At 39.2% G+C, this 22,804-nt stretch overlaps 1 protein-coding gene and 1 non-coding gene across 6 annotated transcripts in view; both read right to left on the reverse strand.

Moving 5' to 3' along the window:
- Positions 1-22,804, reverse strand: part of LOC129732463 (liprin-alpha-1) — a 1,274,109-nt gene that overhangs the window by 110,610 nt on the left and 1,140,695 nt on the right. For all 5 annotated transcript variants that reach the window (XM_055693366.1, XM_055693364.1, XM_055693363.1 and 2 more), the window contains one exon: positions 21,584-21,756. In XM_055693366.1, the coding sequence (XP_055549341.1) occupies positions 21,584-21,756 (173 nt within the window). The remainder of the gene's footprint in view (positions 1-21,583; positions 21,757-22,804) is intronic.
- On the reverse strand, positions 19,343-19,414 carry Trnad-guc (transfer RNA aspartic acid (anticodon GUC)). Its single transcript has one exon. It is a non-coding gene; the product is annotated as a tRNA-Asp (tRNA).

The raw sequence follows: 22,804 nt of genomic DNA on the forward strand, positions 1-22,804 counted from the left end.
ACTAAAAACGCCAAAAGTAAGGCCTTATTCTATGGAACAATTTTGCTGAAGAAATTGAGTACATAAAATCAATTTTCACAGTCAAATCTAGGACGATCACGATTTTTCAAGTTTAGACCACTGTGCACTGTGGAATTTTCAAATAAATCTTTCCACCAATTGTTAATGTCTTGAAATATAACCCTTGGAATGTATAGAAACTATTTTGGAAGTTATTTCACAAAATGGTGGTTGAAAAACGTGCTTTACAATAAGTATTTCGTCGTTTTTATATCACTTTTTTGTACTTTACTTTTGTACTTTAATAAAACTATGGAGACGAATGGTGGTCAGTTGTAAAATACTTAATTTCGAATATTTTACAACATGATTGACTGGGAAGTATACATGAAGTATTTTCCAGTCATTTCGAGCATTTCTATATAAACTTGTAAACCGCTTTTGGTACTGCAAGATGTATAAAGAGAGAATAAATTGAATTGATGAGAAAAAATATATCGTTTTTTATATTTCCAATGACGTTGAAATAAACTACCATACGATCTCATAATTTTCTTTAAGGACCTCTTACTTGTCGCAGAAAGGTTTAAAGTTGGTCAAACGACTTTAAAGCTGAAAAATGTTCAAAATAAAATAAATTGAACTATGACGATTCTTGCACCACTCTAATTCAAAAAGGAGTACCCTCAGAACCAAACAAAAAAATGCGATTCTAAAATCTTTCGATGAAGAACAAGTGTGGAAACCACCCCAATATTCATCTTAGCACCTATATTCTTCCCGTCGCTTCTTTTTCGCTCTTCTCATCGCTCTTAACTTCCGACTACTCGACTTAATCAAGAGGAAAAATAAAACCACTTTTACCTAAAAAAAAAGTAAAATTTTACAGTAAATTGAACAAATAAGAGCAATGAGATGAATATGGGTGTTGAGATGAATATAAGAGCGGTTCTCCTATCTAAATTTTAAACATGATTGACGTAAAAACAAAAATCTGATCATGAAAAAGGTCTTACGGCTCTTTAGGTGCATAAACTGCTATTTTCAACATTTTCTGACATCAGAAATGAGTTCACCACTTCAAAATTGTGAAAATATGTAATTTCCAATCATATAAAAAAAACTTTTAGGTTTTTTCCGACTTTTGTATAGAGACCTGCTACTGTGCGATCGGCGTGAAATCTTTTCACAGTTTTAGGGACCGAAAAAGGTTACTGGAAGGGAGAGGTTCCTTACAAATGAATCACAAATTTTTGTGCATTTCGGGAACCAATCAAGCAAATACAACCGAATTTGGCGTGTGAATATTTTTATGAGTAACAAGTACGTCCATAACGGTTCGACACCCCTCGCTCTCTCTTTTGGAGGAGAGGGGTGTTGTGATTCCCTGAAACACTCGCTTTATCTTCAGCCATCTTTACTGTACGACAAACGTTTCTAGAATGATCGCGTTAGGAAGTCTTCCTCTAATGGGATTTTTCCCCTCCATTGACCCAACTTTCTTTTCACTCCCGTTTCGGTCAAAGTTTGCGTTTTCCCCTTTATCAACGCAACTTCATTTTAATTCTGTAAACGTCGAAGTTCGCGTTCATCATCGATAAATGCTGTTGTAAGGTTTTCCGTTTGTGCGTTCGTTGTATCACTGAAACGAATTGATTCGCTTATTTTCTGGGAGTAAACATCAAGCTCAATACCTAGCCATGATTTCTCTGTCTGATCCTAATACTTTCTTCAATAACTAAGCAGAATCGAAAAACAACTCAATACGGTGTTAGGTGTCATTTATATTATTTTGGAGCAAGGATTTTTTTAACTTATAATTTAAGTAATTGCTTGATACCGTGTACAACATCACGCAACGTTGTAAGGTTCTAACGATCCTGTTGGTAACCTGTCTGTAACTAATGAGCTGTCATAAGTTCTGTTTTTGTTTTGTGTCTGTCTTGGTTCCTACAAGGGGTTCCATACAAATGAACCACAAATTTCTGCACATCTCGAAAACTAACCAAGTATTATGCAATATTCGGAATATACAACATTCGATTCGATGACGCACGTTCATTCGTATTCACATTCAGACGCACCGTACATACATAACATGATCTAACCACAAACGGATCAGTCTCTGATCCGGATCCATCGTATTGTTCTGGCCACATGGTATCGTTTGGAGACGTCAGGCGGCGATGACGTCATTCTTATGCGGAATGATCAATGAATGAAATGTAAGCAAACCGGAATGGGCCGTCCACATTCCACGTGGACAACTTATGGTAGGGGAGCTACGCAAATGTCCACGCTTGTCCACGAAAGGGGGAGGGGTAATGATGATGTCCACGTGGACACGTGCTTTCCGAAAAATGGAAATCTGCCAGAAAAGCCAGAAAAAAACATGGGCTTGTTAGTTTTTGTTTTGATGTTGAAAAATTTGACCATTTTTATCATGCAGCAAAATATTTTTTCATAACTGTCTACGGAGAATTTGGGTTCCATTTTTCGTGTTAATTAGCTCATATTAAAATTAGATTTCAATTATTCATTTTGTATGCATACGTATGATTCATATAAACAGTTGATAAGTTTTATTTTGTTTTCGAGAGGTTAATAAAAATTAAATAGAATTTTTTGAAAGATCAATAATGAATAATGAATCAGATAGAAACAACAAGAAGAATAGGGTAAATTGACCTATAGTGGAGCTTTTTATTCTATAACCCATGTTTGTGATGTACACTTGCTGAACACGATGTTTCCCGCTGGAAGTTTCCTGAAAATCTGGCGGGTGGTACACTATAGAGCAGGTGTCCACTTTATGTTAATTTACCATACTAGAACAACACAGAGAATGGTGAAAACTGCATGTCTTGAAAATAAACGACGAGTTTTATGTCCACGTTGTAGCAACCTGGAGTTTAAAATTCGGTATAACACAGATGTTTCTGTACATGCGGCACCCCTGGTCACAGTGCAAACCAAGACCTGGGAAGGAGAAAGGAATACCTCACTAAAAATTGCTCAAAACAGATGATAGCGTGAACTATCTTCCTGCTGTAACCAAAGCATGACTCGAACTAAGTTTTTAGTAACATCAGGAATATTAAATGTGCAAATTTGTCTGTAAAACACAGATTTTTCGAGTCAGTTTCTTCAGATTTATATATATATATATATATATATATATATATATATATATATATATATATATATATATATATATATATATATATATATATATATATATATATATATATATATATGTCAATATTTTTGATGTTTTGCATTTTACGAAGATTCTCAAATGACCTTTCTCCAAAGTTTCATGACAATCGGTTGAGTTATCAAATTTTAATCGCACTTTGAATGTTTCTATATCAGGCAATTTCGATGATTTTCATGTTTGAAATCACAATTTTTAGCTCAACTTCAAACACCTGAAACTTCCTCAGGTTTAAACCGATCTTGATTCAACAAGTTTAATTTCGAAGGGTAATAATTTATGTACTTTCTGGTTAAATTTCAAGACTTCAAAAAAATAACCAATTTCTCAACCGAGGTAAAACATATTGCAAGGAATTTCTAATTTCATTTCCACCGTACAATCTTGTGAAACAGTTCGGAACGATCGAATAGCCAACAATCAATGGGAAATTTATTGTACTTTTCAAATTTTTTGGGTCTCATTTTGCACATCGTTGCTCATAGGGATATCACTGCTCCCACAGACCGTTATTATAGAACAAATGCACCAAAGCATCTGAGTACACCATTCGATTCGTTATGACGTCCAGAATGTCTGGTCAAAATTTCAAAACCCTCGTACGGTACATTTTTGAGTAATGCCCTTTTGAAGGTCGTAAAGTACAAAAAGGTGATATAAAAACGACGACAATCATAGAAAAAGTTATAGACAAAAAACTGATTTTAAGGAAGGGGGGTTCCACAAAAAACTCTATTTTGTCGTGTCCAACGTACAGATAGGACATCGCAGTATTCAGCAATTGTTTTTCTTTTAAAATTTTCCACAACTTTACTGAAGGAAGCAATCTAGTGTATTGAAAATTAGAAAAAATATTTATTTTATCTAACTGTTAGGTGGATTGATCGAAAAACTAAAAACGCCAAAAGTAAGGCCTTATTCTATGGAACAATTTTGCTGAAGAAATTGAGTACATAAAATCAATTTTCACAGTCAAATCTAGGACGATCACGATTTTTCAAGTTTAGACCACTGTGCACTGTGGAATTTTCAAATAAATCTTTCCACCAATTGTTAATGTCTTGAAATATAACCCTTGGAATGTATAGAAACTATTTTGGAAGTTATTTCACAAAATGGTGGTTGAAAAACGTGCTTTACAATAAGTATTTCGTCGTTTTTATATCACTTTTTTGTACTTTACGACCTTCAAAAGGGCATTACTCAAAAATGTACCGTACGATGATTTTGAAATTTTGACCAGACATTCTGGACGTCATTACAAATCGAATGGTGTACTCAGATTGTTTGGGGCATTTTTTTAATAATAACGGTCTGTGGGAGCACCGTGGATATATTTTGAAAATAAAACTATGGAGACGAATGGTGGTCAGTTGTAAAATACTTAATTTCGAATATTTTACAACATGATTGACTGGGAAGTATACATGAAGTATTTTCCAGTCATTTCGAGCATTTCTGTATAAACTTGTAAACCGCTTTTGGTACTGCAAGATGTATAAAGAGAGAATAAATTGAATTGATGAGAAAAAATATATCGTTTTTTATATTTCCAATGACGTTGAAATAAACTACCATACGATCTCATAATTTTCTTTAAGGACCTCTTACTTGTCGCAGAAAGGTTTAAAGTTGGTCAAACGACTTTAAAGCTGAAAAATGTTCAAAATAAAATAAATTGAACTATGACGATTCTTGCACCACTCTAATTCAAAAAGGAGTACCCTCAGAACCAAACAAAAAAATGCGATTCTAAAATCTTTCGATGAAGAACAAGTGTGGAAACCACCCCAATATTCATCTTAGCACCTATATTCTTCCCGTCGCTTCTTTTTCGCTCTTCTCATCGCTCTTAACTTCCGACTACTCGACTTAATCAAGAGGAAAAATAAAACCACTTTTACCTAAAAAAAAAGTAAAATTTTACAGTAAATTGAACAAATAAGAGCAATGAGATGAATATGGGTGATGAGATGAATATAAGAGCGGTTCTCCTATCTAAATTTTAAACATGATTGACGTAAAAACAAAAATCTGATCATGAAAAAGGTCTTACGGCTCTTTAGGTGCATAAACTGCTATTTTCAACATTTTCTGACATCAGAAATGAGTTCACCACTTCAAAATTGTGAAAATATGTAATTTCCAATCATATAAAAAAAACTTTTAGGTTTTTTCCGACTTTTGTATAGAGACCTGCTACTGTGCGATCGGCGTGAAATCTTTTCACAGTTTTAGGGACCGAAAAAGGTTACTGGAAGGGAGAGGTTCCTTACAAATGAATCACAAATTTTTGTGCATTTCGGGAACCAATCAAGCAAATACAACCGAATTTGGCGTGTGAATATTTTTATGAGTAACAAGTACGTCCATAACGGTTCGACACCCCTCGCTCTCTCTTTTGGAGGAGAGGGGTGTTGTGATTCCCTGAAACACTCGCTTTATCTTCAGCCATCTTTACTGTACGACAAACGTTTCTAGAATGATCGCGTTAGGAAGTCTTCCTCTAATGGGATTTTTCCCCTCCATTGACCCAACTTTCTTTTCACTCCCGTTTCGGTCAAAGTTTGCGTTTTCCCCTTTATCAACGCAACTTCATTTTAATTCTGTAAACGTCGAAGTTCGCGTTCATCATCGATAAATGCTGTTGTAAGGTTTTCCGTTTGTGCGTTCGTTGTATCACTGAAACGAATTGATTCGCTTATTTTCTGGGAGTAAACATCAAGCTCAATACCTAGCCATGATTTCTCTGTCTGATCCTAATACTTTCTTCAATAACTAAGCAGAATCGAAAAACAACTCAATACGGTGTTAGGTGTCATTTATATTATTTTGGAGCAAGGATTTTTTTAACTTATAATTTAAGTAATTGCTTGATACCGTGTACAACATCACGCAACGTTGTAAGGTTCTAACGATCCTGTTGGTAACCTGTCTGTAACTAATGAGCTGTCATAAGTTCTGTTTTTGTTTTGTGTCTGTCTTGGTTCCTACAAGGGGTTCCATACAAATGAACCACAAATTTCTGCACATCTCGAAAACTAACCAACTAATTGGAATCTTTTTTTTTACTTTATTAAGGTGGCTTTCAGCCGCAGGCTGGTTCGCCACCATACTAATTGGAATCAAATTTGGAAAGTAAATGTTTTTAGGGGTAACAAATATGTCCATAATAGTTTGACACCCCTTCTAGAAGGAAGAGGTTTCCAATAAATGAAACACAAATTTTTGCACATCTGGAGAGATAATCAAATAAATGGAACCAAATTCGATATTTTGAGGTTTTTGACAGCAAGAAATTTTTTTATGGTAGTTTGACACCCCTCCCTCTTCTGGAAGAGAGGGTTCATGCAAATGAAACTCAGATTTCTTCACAACTCAAGAACTAATCAAGTCAATGGAACCAAGTTTGGCATGTGGAGTAGGCTGTCCAAAAAAAAAATCGATGTTGAAAAAGTCAAGGTTCTCAGCCCTAAATTGAAAGATAATGTTATTTATAGCATTGTTGAAAAAATGTTTTCAGGTTGCCCAACCGTGATTAATGAAAAAATAACTTTGTCAAGCTACAAAACCCACTCTTTTGCACTTTGTTCAAATCTGTGCGATTCCTGCATTTTTCCATAAGTTTTTTGTTTATTTCTGTGGGATTTTTTTTTAACTTTCTGCATGGTTTAGTTCAGCATCGCATTCAATTATTTGAATCACAGAGACCATTAAACATCACAAAAAAGTAAATTTTTCTCATATTTTTTAGATAAAACCCTTCAAAACACAAATAATTTTTTTTTTTGATCAAGAACAAACATTTTCCTGCAAAGCGGGATTCAAGACGAAAATTTACATAAAAAAAAATCGGGGGCTGAGATATTGACATTTTTATATATGATGGGTCTTGAATCCCGCTTTGCAAAGAAAGTTTCAGTTGTTGATTAAAAAATTTTTTATTTGTGTTTTGAAGGGTTTTATCCAAAAATGGAGGGAACTGGCAGCACAGCTAGCTAGTGAAATGTGCTTTGAAACCTCTCCGTTCAAGTTATTCATTTTTGTGTGATTTCCACGGACAAAATTGTTGTAAAGTGTGAAGATGTGTCGTGTGATGCTATATTAACGAGAGAAAAGTGAAGATTTAGTGATTAAGTGAATACAAGTGAAAAATTATCGCGGTTTTCAAATTACAAACCCGCAAAATTGTATAAGTGTGAGTGTAAGCTCTGCGTCGCGCAAGCTAGCCGTATGATATAGGAGAACAACGGCCTGCCTAGTGATAGTGATGTGAGCGAAAAGAATGGCAAGACATTGAGCGTTGCACTGCGATGTATTGCTTGGTGCTGGTCGGCGTCTGTTTCGCCGGATTCATTCGAATGATTCAGATAAGTATTTGTTTTTGTGTCAAACTTTTTAAGAATTCATAGGGTTGGAGGTCAGGAAATCGCTTTTCAGGAACAGACAAATGTCGTTAGAAGACCTGTTAAGTAGAAAGCCAGATCTCCGGGTGACCGAATATCTAGAGACTTCGCGTCGATACCTTTCATGAGGTCGCATTGTCTACAGATTGGTTATAACCGTGTTATAATTTTCGGTATAAAGAGGGTCACTTCACGAGGAAGCGATAGGAGTGGCGAGGCGTTAACGTGGACTCAACTCTAGTAGTTGTCGTAATATCGTGTAGTCAGCTGAGATAAATCAATGGGAGATACGTTTCGGTAGTTGCATAATGACTTCATAAACAGATGTCCGAATGTCCGAATGTCACGTCGATACCTTCCATGAGTTCGTGTTTTCTACAGATAGATTATCAACGCGATATAGAAAGATAGATCTTTCGTAGCTCTCGTAACCTTGTGTAGTCTGCTAAGATACATCAATGGGAGATTCTCTTCGGTAGTTGCATGATGATTTGATGAGGGAATGTTCGAATATTTTAGTCTGTCTTAATTTAATCGCAGGTCCGGTATCTTCGCGTGCCCTTTTTTCGGTGGTATATCAAACAGAACGAGTTCGAATCGCGTAATAATTTTCGCGGAGGTTATTATGAACTTGTAGGCGCGATATTTGTTATTATGAACCCGGTACTCGAACTCAGCGCATCGTTTACCAAAACGAAACCTGCTGCAAAACCCTACCCTTTTCTCCAACATCCCAGTGATTTCTCGTGGAAGTGCAGAGGTGTTCTCGGCTTCCAATAAAGCGAGTATCTCGTCAACATATTCCTATACAAACTCCTTATTTGACCTGCATTCGGATGCGGCCGGCGCTGGTATTGCCTAACATAAAGATTTAGATCACCAGTTTTTACACATTGAGGATGAATGTTAGTCCCAAGCATCATCCATTGGTTCTCTGTGTAATTTCAGCTGATCTGGCAATAACGGAGTAGCAACCGCGGGCGGTCAATCATGCTCATGCTCATGCTCATGCTCAAACTTTTGAAGAATTCATAGGCTTTGTGTCATAATGTGAAGAGTCTGAATGTGTTGATGTGTGCGCCATCAAGTAGAAGCAGTAACGAATATTTTACCGAACTCTTTTTCGCGACGGTGCTGCGCCGTTCATAACTGCACTTGTAGGTTTGAAAACGAACAGCAAAACGAAACTACACTCATCACCTCCGTCATTTTTTTTCGTACGGCATTTGATAGAATTGCTTTTTTGTTGTTCATGTTTTCGAACTACACCCTGTTGTTCTCGGGTGTTAAGCAATAATTTCGCGTTATGATTATGCCCACATTATTATTTCATGATTGTATTGACAGTTTAAATGGGCGGAAATAACTTTGGTTAGAGTAAATAGCCGAAGAGTATATATTGGGCTGGTAGTATTTACTTGTCTGGAGACTTTATACGATTTTTGTACTTTATATTTATACGAAACTAAATAGCATCTACCATGCTATGGTAATGAAAATTGTATATTAAATTTAATGATTTTACTAACTTTTGAAAAAATGTTGCTATACATGGACAACTTTTAATTGTTATTTTTATATGTTTTTATATTCGTGTTCGCGTGCATTTAATATTTAGAAGTAATCAATTTTGGATAAAATTCATTGAGTCGAAACTAAATCACGGTTAGAAGTAGAATTTGAATACCCGGCTTCACGCATATTATTCTACACCAAATAGAATTAGTGATAGAGCCCCCCATTGGGTCATAATTTGCTAACAGTGACTAAACAAAATAGCTTAAGTTGTTCCAGGAAACATGCACGTGGTTTATGAGAGTTTGAAATGTAAGTTTTGCTGCTAACCAGAATCGATGCTAACTATTTTTCGATTTTTCTAGCTTTTGAATAGTCGTTTTAAATATTATTTTCTAATTATGGCTAATTTGGCGTTTGTTCGCAAATTTAAGACTACGTTTTGGCAAGTATGTGTACCTGCATTTTTCAAATTATTGGGGCTTTGGATGCATGCAACTTTGCCAATTTTTGTATTTGATAGGCGACTCTTGTGTAGACAAACAACAAAGAATCGACGTGAAACGCCGCGTCCCTACGCGTCCACATCGGTGAGAAGGAATAGAGCGGTCGTGCATGATGCCTCGGTTTTGCCTTGAAATAGGCAGAGGTCAGGAAATCGCTTATTAAGAACAGACGAATGTCGTTAGTCGACCTGTTAAGCAGAAAGCCAGATCTCCGGGTGACCGAATATCTAGAGACTTCGCGTCGATACCTTCCAAGAGGTCGCATTGGAGTGGAAATTGAAGTGTGGAGACGTTAACGTGGATAGAACTTTCGTGGCTCTCGTAACATTGTGACGTAACGGCTAAGATACATCAATGGGAGGTTCTCTTCGGTAGTTGTATGATGATTTGATGAGGGAATGTTCGAATATTTTAGTCTGTCTCAATTTAGTCGCAGGTCCGGTATCCTCGCGTGCCCTTATTTTTCGGTGGTATATCAAACAGAACGAGTTCGAATGGCGTAATAATTTTCGCAGAGGTTATTATGAACTTGCAGGCGCGATATTTGTTATTATGAACCCGGTACTCGAACTCAGCGCATCGTTTACCAAAACGAAACCTGCTTCCAACCCTACCCTTTTCTCCAACATCCCAGTGATTTCTCGTGGAAGTGCAGAGGTGTTCTCGGCTTCCAAAAAAGCGAGTATCACGTCAACATATTCCTACACACACTCCTTCTTTGACCTGCATTCGGATGCGGCCGGCGCTGGTATTGCCTAGCATGAAGATTAAGATCACAAGTTTTTACACATCGAGGATGAATGTTAGTCCCAAGCATCATCAATTGGTTCTCTGTGTAATTACAGCTGATCTGGCAATAACGGAGTAGCAACCGCGGGCGGTCAATCATGCTCATGAAGGGTTTTATCCAAAAATGATGGGAAAAATAATTTTTTTTGTGATTTTTAGTGGGCTCTGGGAGTCAAATAACTGAATGCAATGCTGAACTGAACCATGTAAAATATTAAAAAAAAACACAAAAATAAAAAAAAAAAAAAAAAAATATATATATATATATATATATATATATATATATATATATATATATATATATATATATATATATATATATATATATATATATATATATATATATATATATATATATATATATATATATATATATATATATATATATATATATATATATATATATATATATATATATATATATATATATATATATATATATATATATATATATATATATATATATATATATATATATATATATATATATATATAGACTGTTCCCGAAAATTATAAATGAGAGGAATCATTTCCAATCGCCTGGGAATACGCGAAAATTTAATCGACCATTTTTGATTTGAATGAAACTTTGCACACGTATTTGGCTTAGCAAACTGAGCATTTTTCACAGGTGAAGATTTTTTACACCCATGAGTTACATTCTAAAAGGGCGTATGCCCTTTGGCATAGGTTTTATTCGAAGCATTGCAGCCCAAAAACCGTTGGTTGCATATAAAAACTGTCTGTGAATGAGTTGTAGGGAATAAAAAATGCACCATAAAAAAAATTTTTTTTTTGACCAAGAAAAATTAAAAATAGACATCAAATTTTCACTTAAAAAAAGAGTTGAATTTTTTTTATTTTTTTTTAAAGAAACTTGACGTTAATACGCTTAAAGAAACTTGACGTTAATACGCAACTTTTAAAAAGTCCAGGATGGAGAAATGAAAAATAATTTTTTTATGGTAGATTGATTCTTTCATGAAAATTCTAATTCAAACATTTTTCAAAATATTTGTATTCTGGTGATTTTAAAAGATGCAGAGAGTCATTTTGAATCAAAAAGCTCTTGGTAGTAAACATTCTAAAGGCATTGGTTTTCGAGTTATTTCTAATTTAAGCTCGAAAAATTATAATTATTTAGGAAAATACACGTTTTTCTTAATTTGTCCATGGTTCTCCAGCAAAAACCATACGTTCATTGGAATGCTTGATCAAAAATATACAATTCATTCTTTGACAACAAAACGATTGGGCGAACGTTTCTCAAGAAAAGAGTTAAATGTTCTAAGTGATATAAATATATATAAGAATCAAATAGTTATTTTCGAGTTTTATTATCTTAAGAACATATTTTTTATGACAAAGATACTTACCTTACCAAACAGTCCCAAGCCGTGGTGTGGCCTTTGCTGTACGTAAGAGTCGTCTCCATTCCACTCGGTCCATGGCTGCAGTTCGCCAGCTCTGCAGTCTGCGTAGGGTCCGCAGGTCGTCTTCCACCTGATCGATCCACCTTGCCCGCTGTGCACCTCTCCGTCTCGTCCCTGACGGATTGGTTTCAAGAACCATCTTTACCGGGCTGTCGTCTGACATCCTTACAACATGCCCAGCCCACCGCAACCTGCCTATCTTAGCGGTGTCAACGATAGATGGCTCCCCAAACAGCTCCTGCAGTTCGTGGTTCATTCGCCTTCTCCACACTCCGTTTTCCATCTGCAGTCCACCGAAGATGGTACGCAACACCTTCCGCTCGAAGACCGCAAGGGCGCGTTGGTCCTCCACAAGCATAGTCCATGTCGCATGCCCGTAGAGGACTACCGGTCTGATCAGCGTCTTGCAGATGGTTAACTTGGTGCGGCGACGAATTCTACTCGATCGAGCGTCCTCCGGAGACCAAAGTATGCACGATTTCCTGCCATAATGCGCCGTTGAATTTCTCTGCTGGTGTCGTTGTCGGCAGTTACCAGTGAGCCCAGATACACGAGCTCATCAACCACCTCGACTTCATCACCACCAATTTGAGCTCGAGGTGGGAGGTTAGCACTGTCCTCTCGTGAACCCCTTCCTTTCATGTACTTCGTCTTCGATGCATTGATGACCAGTCCAATCCGTTTGGCTTCAGCCTTTAGTCCGATGTACGTATCCGCCATCTTCACAAAGGTCCGAGCCACAATGTCAATATCGTCGGCGAAACCAAACAGTTGAACCGACTTTTGGAATATCGTGCCACTCGTGTTAATCCCCGCTTTTCTAATGACACCTTCCAGGGCAATGTTTAACAGTAGGCACGAGAGACCATCACCTTGCCTTAGACCTCTTCGGGTTTCGAAGGGGCTCGAGAGTGCCCCCGAAACTCGAGCTACACACATCACTCGATCCATCGTCGCTTTGACCAACCGCGTCAGTTTGTCCGAAAATCCGTAGTCGTGCATAATTTGCCATAGCTTGTCCCGATCGATTGTGTCGTACGCCGATTTAAAATCGATGAACAAATGATGTGTGGGCACGTTATATTCGCGGCATTTCTGCATAACCTGCCGAACCGCGAATATCTGATCCTTGGTGGCGCGGGCACCCATAAATCCCGCCTGGTAGTGCCCCAAGAACTGTTTCGCAAATGGTGATAGTCGACGGCAAAGTATTTGGGAGAGTACCTTGTAGGCGGCGTTCAACAGAGTGATTGCCCGGTAATTGCAGCACTCCAGTTTGTCGCCCTTTTTGTAGATGGGACACACAATACCCTCCATCCACTCCTCCGGTACTCGTTCTTCTTCCCAAACCTTGACAATGACCCAGTGCACGGCTCTAGCCAGTGTTTCTCCACCGTATTTCAATAGCTCGCTGGGAAGTTGGTCCACTCCAGCAGATTTATTGTTTTTCAGCCGACCAATCTCCTCCTCCACCTCCAGAAGATCGGGGGCTGGAATTCTGATGTCTTCTGCTCGTGAACCAAGATCAATTGCCATACCGTCCTCGCGCTCTACTGCATCGCCGTTTAGATGCTCGTCGAAGTGCTGCCTCCACCTTTCGATCACCTCACACTCGTCTGTTAGGAGGTTGCCGTCCAAGCTCCTGCACATATCGGCTTGCGGCACAAAGCCTTTGCGGGAGCTGTTCAGCTTCTCGTAGAACTTCCGAATGTCGTTAGCTTGGTACAGCTCTTCCATCGCTACGCGATCTCGGTCCTCGAGCTGGCGCTTCTTCCTTCGGAGGACTGAGTTTTGGCTGTTCCGTGCCTGTCGGTATCGTTCCACGTTCGCTCTCGTACGGTGTTGCAGCATTCTCGCCCGTGCTGCATTCTTCTCCTCGACTAACCGTTTGCATTCGCCGTCAAACCAGTCATTTCTATGATTCGGGGCCCTTGTACCTAGTAGCGCTACTGCAGTGTTACCTATGGCGGATCGGATGCTTTTCCAGCCATCCTCAAGGGTAGCTGCGCCAAGCTGCTCTTCCGTAGGTAGCACTACCTCCAGCTGCTGCGCGTATTCCTGTGCAGCCTCGGCGTCCCGCAGTTGCTCAATATTTGGTCGCGGCGTTCGACTTCGGCGGGTGTTATACACCGTCGATAGTTTTGAGCGCAAGCACACAGCTACTAGGTAGTGGTCCGAATCTATATTCGCACTGCGATAGGTGCGAACGTTGATGATGTCGGAGAAAAACCTGCCGTCGATTAAAACGTGGTCGATTTGGTTCTCTCTCTGTTGGTCGGGCGATCTCCAGGTGGATTTGTGGATACCTTCGCGGGGGAAGAAGGTAGTTCGGACTACCATACCACGAGAGGCCGCAAAGTTTACGCACCGATGGCCGTTATCATTAGACACGGCATGCAAACTATCTGGTCCGATTACCGGTCTGTACATCATAATCGATTTTAAATCGGCGTACGACACAATCGATCGGGACAAGCTATGGCAAATAATGCACGACTACGGATTTTCGGACAAACTGACGCGGTTGATCAAAGCGACGATGGATCGAGTGATGTGTGTAGTTCGAGTTTCGGGGGCACTCTCGAGCCCCTTCGAAACCCGAAGAGGTCTAAGGCAAGGTGATGGTCTCTCGTGCCTACTGTTTAACATTACCCTGGAAGGTGTCATTAGAAGAGCGGGGATTAACCCGAGTGGCACGATATTCCAAAAGTCGGTTCAACTGTTTGGTTTCGCCGACGATATTGACATTGTGGCTCGGACCTTTGTGAAGATGGCGGATACGTACATCGGACTAAAGGCTGAAGCCAAACGGATTGGACTGGTCATCAATGCATCGAAGACGAAGTACATGAAAGGAAGGGGTTCACGAGAGGACAGTGCTAACCTCTCACCTCGAGTTCAAATTGGTGGTGATGAAATCGAGGTGGTTGATGAGTTCGTGTATCTGGGCTCACTGGTAACTGCCAACAACGATACCAGCAGAGAAATTCAACGGCGCATTATGGCAGGAAATCGTGCATACTTTGGTCTCCGGAGGACGCTCCGATCGAGCAGAATTCGTCGCCGCACCAAGTTAACCATCTACAAGACGCTGATCAGACCTGTAGTCCTCTACGGGCATGAGACATGGACTATGCTTGTGGAGGACCAACGCACCCTTGCGGTCTTCGAGCGGAGGGTGTTGCGTACCATCTTCGGTGGACTGCAGATGGAAAACGAAGTGTGGAGAAGGCGAATGAACCACGAACTGCAGGAGCTGCTTGGGGAGCCATCTATCGTTCACACCGCTAAGATAGGCAGGTTGCGGTGGGCTGGGCATGTTGTAAGGATGTCAGACGACAGCCCGGTAAAGATGGTTCTTGAAACCAATCCGTCAGGGACGAGACGGAGAGGTGCACAGCGGGCAAGGTGGATCGATCAGGTGGAAGACGACCTGCGGACCCTACGCAGACTGCAGAGCTGGCGAACTGCAGCCATGGACCGAGTGAAATGGAGACGACTCTTACGTACAGCAAAGGCCACACCACGGCTTGGGACTGTTTGGTAAGGTAATTTTATATAGACTCGAAAATTTTATTAGATAGCATGTGTTGTGTTAAAACTTCAAAAATTAACTTTCATGCTTTCAATGTTGCAGTTTTTTTTATCGTTTCCGACATATCAATTTCTTGAAGCACCTGTCTTTCTATCGATATCATCGCCAGGCCACATAAACGTTCTTGCGACATGGTCGATCGTAAATACATTTTTATAAGTTTTAATTTCCAGAAGCTTCTCTCGCCACTTGCTACACTAATGGGTAAAGTAAGTAAAATTCTCAGAGATACAAAAACATTTGAAAAAGTATCAATCAGTTGATTTTTTTTGTAATGTAGTTTAACGCATTCATTGGAGTCGTCTCAACTGGCAACATAGGTGACAGAATAACAAGTTCTTGGTGCATTTCATGTCCATCGATATCACACTCTTTCTTGTGTGTGAGGATTTTCTGTAAATGTAGACAACTTTTCTTTAACTGATCTGTACTACAACCCATTAAACTGTGAATATCATACAAGAAGCTGAAACTGTCACTGTGATTTTTCATTAGCTGGAATCACTCCTCGAACGATGCAGCTACATTCAATACAGAATAGAAGAAATTCACTTTGAAAGAGAGTTTTTCTGTTGTAATTGGTTCATCTGACTGTTCGCATGCAAATTGTTTCTTTGTCATTCTCGGCCGAATTAGGGTTTTTGTTTGAAATTCCGGATTTACTTCTAAAATGTCGGCAAGTTCTTTAGCATCAGTAATGACGCTATTCAAACCTTCTTCATTTCTCATATTTTTCAAAAAGTTTCGAACGTCTATAGCGATTTCTAGACTGCTTTTTATTTTTTGAGGTATTTTCTCACTCAATTGATTTTGAACAAAATTGAATGCCAAGCTACTAAACTGCATAAGAATCTGATTTATTTTTTTGCTAGGCTTTTTGCAGTATTTCTTACAAACGCATTCTGCTTTAGATCCTCGCTTGCTTCATATAAGGCATAATAAATCTCCCCCATATTAAACCTCGAGGAAGTGACAGCATCAATTCTAATTTCCCAACGCGTTCCACTCAGAGGCTTCACCGTAAGAGAAGTAATGTGTTTTTTGAGAACACTCCAACGATGAGTTGATACAGAAAGAAGTTGAAAATTTTTTGCACGACACTGAAAAAGTCTACTGCATCAAAACATTACTTGGCACCATCGTTGACAACAAGATTGAGAGAATGGTTGCTGCATGGAACGGATTGATTCTTACAAAAATTGATTTTTACAAAGAAAGTTTAAGAGATTATACCAGATCTCGACGTTTCATGCATTTCTAAGACCATTTTTTTCAGTATCAAACATTTCACGAACTACCTGTGCATTTTTTATCGGCCGAAAAAGTGAAACTTTGACCGGTTTGAGGCACCACTTTTCGAAGTCCGACTGAGCTGAAATTTTGCAAGAAGACTTTGACATGTGGAGTGTTAGTACAACGTTAGTACATGAAAATGTGGATGTTGTTATTTGTGTGAATGCGCGATATTTGCATTGAAAAGTTCTGTATCACTAAGCTCGAAGCTCTGACAACAAAAGGCTTTCGGGAAAGTTTATTTGTTTCGTCAATTTATTTCGTCAATCAGGGTAGACTACATACAGTTTTACTTACATATATGATAAAATTGTTAATTTTGTCTTCTGTTCAAAGTTTTTCTCATTGCTGCCCTGGACATAGTTACGTCAATGTGTACGCAATATTGATTATATGTGTTCATCATTTGGTTCATAGGTCTGTGGCTCCTCAACGAACAATGTATGCAACTAACATTGTTCGTTGAGGAGCCACTTGAAACAAACTTCTGGTTCTAAGTATGCGTGAGAGTACATAAAAGTTCAAGTTTTCGATGTTCGATGTTCGATGAGAGATTATATCGTTGATAAAAGAGACCTTAGGGGCCATCCACATACCACGTGGACAGCTTTGGGGGGGGGGGGGGGGTTGGCAATGTCCATGGTCCATACAATTTTTTTAGAATTTATATGGGTAGTTGTCCACGGAGGGGGAGGGGGGAGGTCAAAATCGTTAAAAATCTGTCCACGTGGTATGTGGGTGGCCCCTTAGCGATTTCTCTTCGTTTTACAAGCGTTTCAATGTTAATTAACATGCACCGTGATTCATATGATGGGAGGATCAGAGAGCTCCAACCTAGCTTCCTGAGTGCATACAACAAAAACTGTTTTTGAACTGATTCTATTCTTGCTACATGTGTGGATAGATATGGGCTCCAAACTACACTACAATATTCGAGAATAGATCTTACATACGAAACATAAAGTGTTTTAATGGTATAGGGGTCTTTAAAATTGTAGCTGAACCTTTTGATGAATCCTAACATACTGAAAGCTTTATTGATCATTGTATTATAGTGTCCACAAATCTTAGTTTTGAGTCAAGTATTACGCTTAGGTCTCTAAACTTGTAACTCCTTTGAATCAACTGATTTCCTAAAGTGAAACTGAAATCATGATTGGTGTGTTTTTTCGAGTAGGATATAATGTTGCATTTTTTAATATTAAGATCCAGTAGGCTCTTGGTACACCAATTGAAGAAAACGTTGATTTCATCCTGAAAATGTTGCAGATCTACGCTGTTACGTATCTCCATGTACAATTTCATGTCGTCTGCATAGATGAGTACTTTGGCGCATTTCAATACAAGATTAACATCGTCGACAAACATAGTAAATAATAAAGGATCTAAGTGGGAACCCTGTGGAACACCAGAAGTGACTTTAATTGCTGTCGAAGTTTTACCTTTAAAACGAACAAACTGCGTCCTATTCGTCAGGTACGATTCGATCCATGTTAGCAGTGTCGCTCTTAATCCCATACGTTTAAGCTTATGAAGCAACAGCCGAACATCAACTCTATCGAACGGCTTACTAAAGTCAGTGTATAAAGTTTTAATGAAGTTATTCCTGTCCATCGCCCCTAAAGAAAAGTTCACAAATTCTAATAGGTTTGCAGAGGTAGATCTACCTTTGAAAAACCCGTGTTGGTTATTGGAAATACTATTTTTGACTTGACTGAACATTTTTTGATTTACGATTGCCTCAAACATCTTGGGGATTGACGAGATGATTGCAATTCCTCGGTAGTTCTTGATATCTGACCGCTTACCAGACTTAAATATTGGGATCAAAAATGATTCTTTCCAGGCTAGCGGAAAAACGCGTGACTTAAGAGACAGGTTGAAAAGCCAAAAAAGGGGTTTAACAAATGAAGTTGCAAATGTTTTAAGTAATGATGGCGGTATCTGATCGGGACCCGGTCCTTTATTAGCATCAAGGCCTTCAAGCGACATTAGGATTTCTTGAACAGTAATATTGTCAACTGATACGTCCTTGTTTTGTTCTTTTAGGTAGGAAAAATAGTTTATGTCTGGAGTATCCTCTGATGTTTTATAATTGTTTTGAAAAAATCGCGCAAAATGGTTACAAATATCACTACTATTAGTTCCATCAAAGTCTTCAAATTGCATGCGGGATGGATAATTAGAAGTGTTCGTGCCAAAACTCCCGCCTCAGCTGGGCATTACTGTCATCCGTGAGTGACCAGCTGAGGCCCAAGCGACGCTGGTTTGCGCGCGCTTCTTTTCAGCTTTGTTCTGGCTCGACAATGCTGCCGTCCAAGAGGCAGCCTATAAAAGCGCTCTCTACAGCTGCGCTTGTGTTCAGTTCATTGTGGTAAGTCAATTTGCGTCCGGCGACAGCGCCGGCACGCTGCTCACTTGTAAATATTTTCCGTTTAGAATAAATGTACAGTAAAATAGTGAACATTTGTGTCGTGTCGTTGCACTCCGAAAGAAAACTTCTCTCTGGGCCTTAATTGCCCCCTCGTGATGCCAAAGGGCGAAATCAATAACACACAACGTAGGGCCGTGCGCGATCATATTTGTGGCTCCCCGACGGGGAATCGAACCCCGGTCACCCGCGTGACAGGCGGGGATACTGACCACTATACTATCGAGGAAAATATGATCGCGCACGGCCCTTCGTTGTGTGTTATTGATTTCGCCCTTTGGCATCACGAGGGGGCAATTAAGGCCCAGAGAGAAGTTTTCTTTCGGAGTGCAACGACACGACACAAATGTTCACTATTTTACTGTACATTTATTCTAAACGGAAAATATTTACAAGTGAGCAGCGTGCCGGCGCTGTCGCCGGACGCAAATTGACTTACCACAATGAACTGAACACAAGCGCAGCTGTAGAGAGCGCTTTTATAGGCTGCCTCTTGGACGGCAGCATTGTCGAGCCAGAACAAAGCTGAAAAGAAGCGCGCGCAAACCAGCGTCGCTTGGGCCTCAGCTGGTCACTCACGGATGACAGTAATGCCCAGCTGAGGCGGGAGTTTTGGCACGAACAAGAAGTTTTAATTTTTTCGTTCGCGAAGCTAAAAAACGCTTTCGGATCGGATTTAATGTTGGCTCCTACTTTTGTGTTAAAACTCTCATATGCTAAGGATATTTCTACGTCAAGTGCTCTGCAAATTTCTATATAATTATTTAAGTTCTGAGAACTTTTGTCTTTCTTATAAGCTTTATGTGCCTTTTGTTTTCTGTTTTTGAGATTTCCCCAATAGCACCAAATATTACTTTTAGTAAAATATTACTTTGGTTCACGATAAAGTCTCACGAGCTTTATCAAGTATGTAGTTCGTGAAGCGACAAGACATCACCTTGCGCATCCTTTAAATTGTATGGTACATGCCTGGTCGCGTCGCACGTGAATGGAAATCCTGCTAGTGAAAGAAAAAATTACCTCGTCGCTTGAAAAATAAGCACACGCATTAGCCGTCTGTTTGCCGCCCCTCGATGATTGACGAGCAGGCGACCACCTGTTTCGCCTACGCGTTAATCCGCCTCTGCTATGAGCAGAGGATTGGATGGTGTTTGGTTATTTTAAGCTATTTTTCACGAACCGGAAGTCGCCGTCTTGAATTTCAAAATGGTATTTAAGATAATTTCTGGCCTCTGAGCGTCTTTCTGGTTGAAAAAAGACCCATTTTGGGGTTATTCGATCATTTTCGGCTGTTTCCCAGAAACCGGAAGTTGCCAACCTAGAATCCAAAATGGGGTCTGTCGTCGAGTTCAGCTACTGTGTATCATTCTAGATCCGGAGATACTCATGTTAGACGGAAATCGGTCATTTTGGGCTGTTTTCCAGAAACCAGAAGTTGCCATCCTACAATTCATAATGGTGTCTGAGGTCAATTTTTAGCTTCTTGCAACATTCTGGCTCCGGAGATACTCATATTGGGTGGAACTTGGTCACTTTCTGTCATCTGGGTGTAATTCTGGTTCCGGAAACATTCATATTGAATGGTATTTGGTCATTTCCGGCTTTTTGCCAGACACCGGAAGTCACCATCTTAAAATTCAAGATTGTGTCTGTGATCAATTTTTAGCTTCTGGGCATCTCTTTGGTTCCGGAGATATTTAATTTCATATTTAATGGGAGTCGCCCATTTTTGGCTGTTTGCCAGAAACCGGAAGTTGCCATCATACAATCCAAAATGTTGCCTGAGGTCGATTATGGAACATATTTGATACCACTAAAAACATTCACCTGCCAAATATGGTTCCATTTAGTTGATTAGTTCGCGAGATGTGCAGAAACATGTGCTTCCAGAAAAGGGAGGGGCGTCCAACTATTATGGACAGGTTTGTTACCCCTTAAAACATCCACATGCCAAATTCGGTTTCATTTGCTTGGTTTGTTCTTGAGTTGTGCAGAAATTTATGTTTCGTTTGTATGGGATCCTTCCAGAAGAAGAAGGGGTCTCAAACTATCATAGGAACCTTTATCGGCACCAAAAACCCCCACATTCAAATTTTCAAGTCGATCGGTTCGGTAGTTTTCGAGCCTATAAGGATCAGACAGACAGATCGAACTGCATTTTTATATGTATAGATTACAACATCAATATTTTAGAACCTAAAGAGTGAATATACATTTATTTGATTGAAGCGTTTATGTAAATCTATTTTTACAAATAAAAGTTTGAATGAGAAAGGCTGGGTCTGACCGCTAGGTGGATTAATTTAGGTTTTTTCATAAATCTGACCTTAAAGTAAGCGTTTTAAAGTTTTTTCAACATAGGTAATTGAAAGTTAACTTCAATGAACTAAATTCTTACCTTCTAAGTTCCTCTTGACTATGTGCCAATGCTAACGCAAAGCGTTCTAAACGTAAAGATCGGGCCGTTAGAGGGGATGCTGCACCGCTAGACACGACGTCACTACTTGCTATTTCTTTTCGAGTATGAAATTCGTCCATAGATTTTTCCGACGAAACGAGCGATAGCTGTACCTGTAACAATAAATATTAGACATTAATGCTTGCGGAATATTTTAATACAATACACTGGGGTCGCTTTTTACGCGGGTTGTTTTTATGCGTTTTTTCACACGGGATATTTTTACAATGACGCGGATTATTTTTACTCGATTCGAAAGATCATTTTTACGCGGTATCAAATAAGTTTAGTATGAGTATATGTAATCTAATCTTTTAAATGCGGTACAACGAACCGCGTAAAAACCGACCCCAGTGTAGTACCTATCAATTGGAATTAAAATTATTTCAAAATCAAAAAAAAAATTCTACTGAGTTTTTATACGTCGTAAAAATAGTTTGATTTTTTTTAAAAATGAGAAGGTGGTGTCGGAGACAAAACCCACGGATGGCATAGGATATCGATAGTTCTGCTTTTCTCCTAGGAAGGTTTAGCAATCACTTGCAAAACCGAAAGTATAAAAGTGCTCCAGACGGCCGAATGGCAAATATCACTCGACTCAGTTCGACGTGCTGAGCATTTTCTGTGTGTGTGTGTGTGTGTCTGTGTGTGTATCTGTGTGTGTGTGTGTGTGTGTGTGTCTGTGTGTGTGTGTGTGTGTGTGTGTGTCTGTGTGTGTGTGTCTGTGTGTGTGTCTGTGTGTGTGTGTCTGTGTGTGTGTGTGTGTGTGCCTGTGTGTGTGTCTGTATGTGTGTGTGTCTGTGTGTGTGTCTGTGTGTGTCTGTGTGTGTGTCTGTGTGTGTGTCTGTGTGTGTGTCTGTGAGTGTGTGTCTGTGTGTGTGTGTGTGTCTGTGTGTGTGGCTGTGTGTGTGTGTCTGTCTGTGTGTGTGTCTGTGTGTATGCGTGTGTGTGTATGTGCAGATTTTTATTCTCACTCACTTTTCTCAGAGATGGCTGGACCGATTCTCATGAAATTAATTGCAAATGAAAGGTCTTGTTGTCTTATTAGACCCTGTTTAAATTTTGTTATAATCGGATTTTTAGTTTAGAGGTTATGTATCAAAATGTAAAAATCATGAAACATCATTATATCGAAAACTACATAACCGATTTGAACAAAAT

Source organism: Wyeomyia smithii, chromosome 3 (genome assembly GCF_029784165.1).
Source record: "Wyeomyia smithii strain HCP4-BCI-WySm-NY-G18 chromosome 3, ASM2978416v1, whole genome shotgun sequence".
Taxonomy (NCBI): Eukaryota; Metazoa; Arthropoda; class Insecta; order Diptera; family Culicidae; genus Wyeomyia; species Wyeomyia smithii.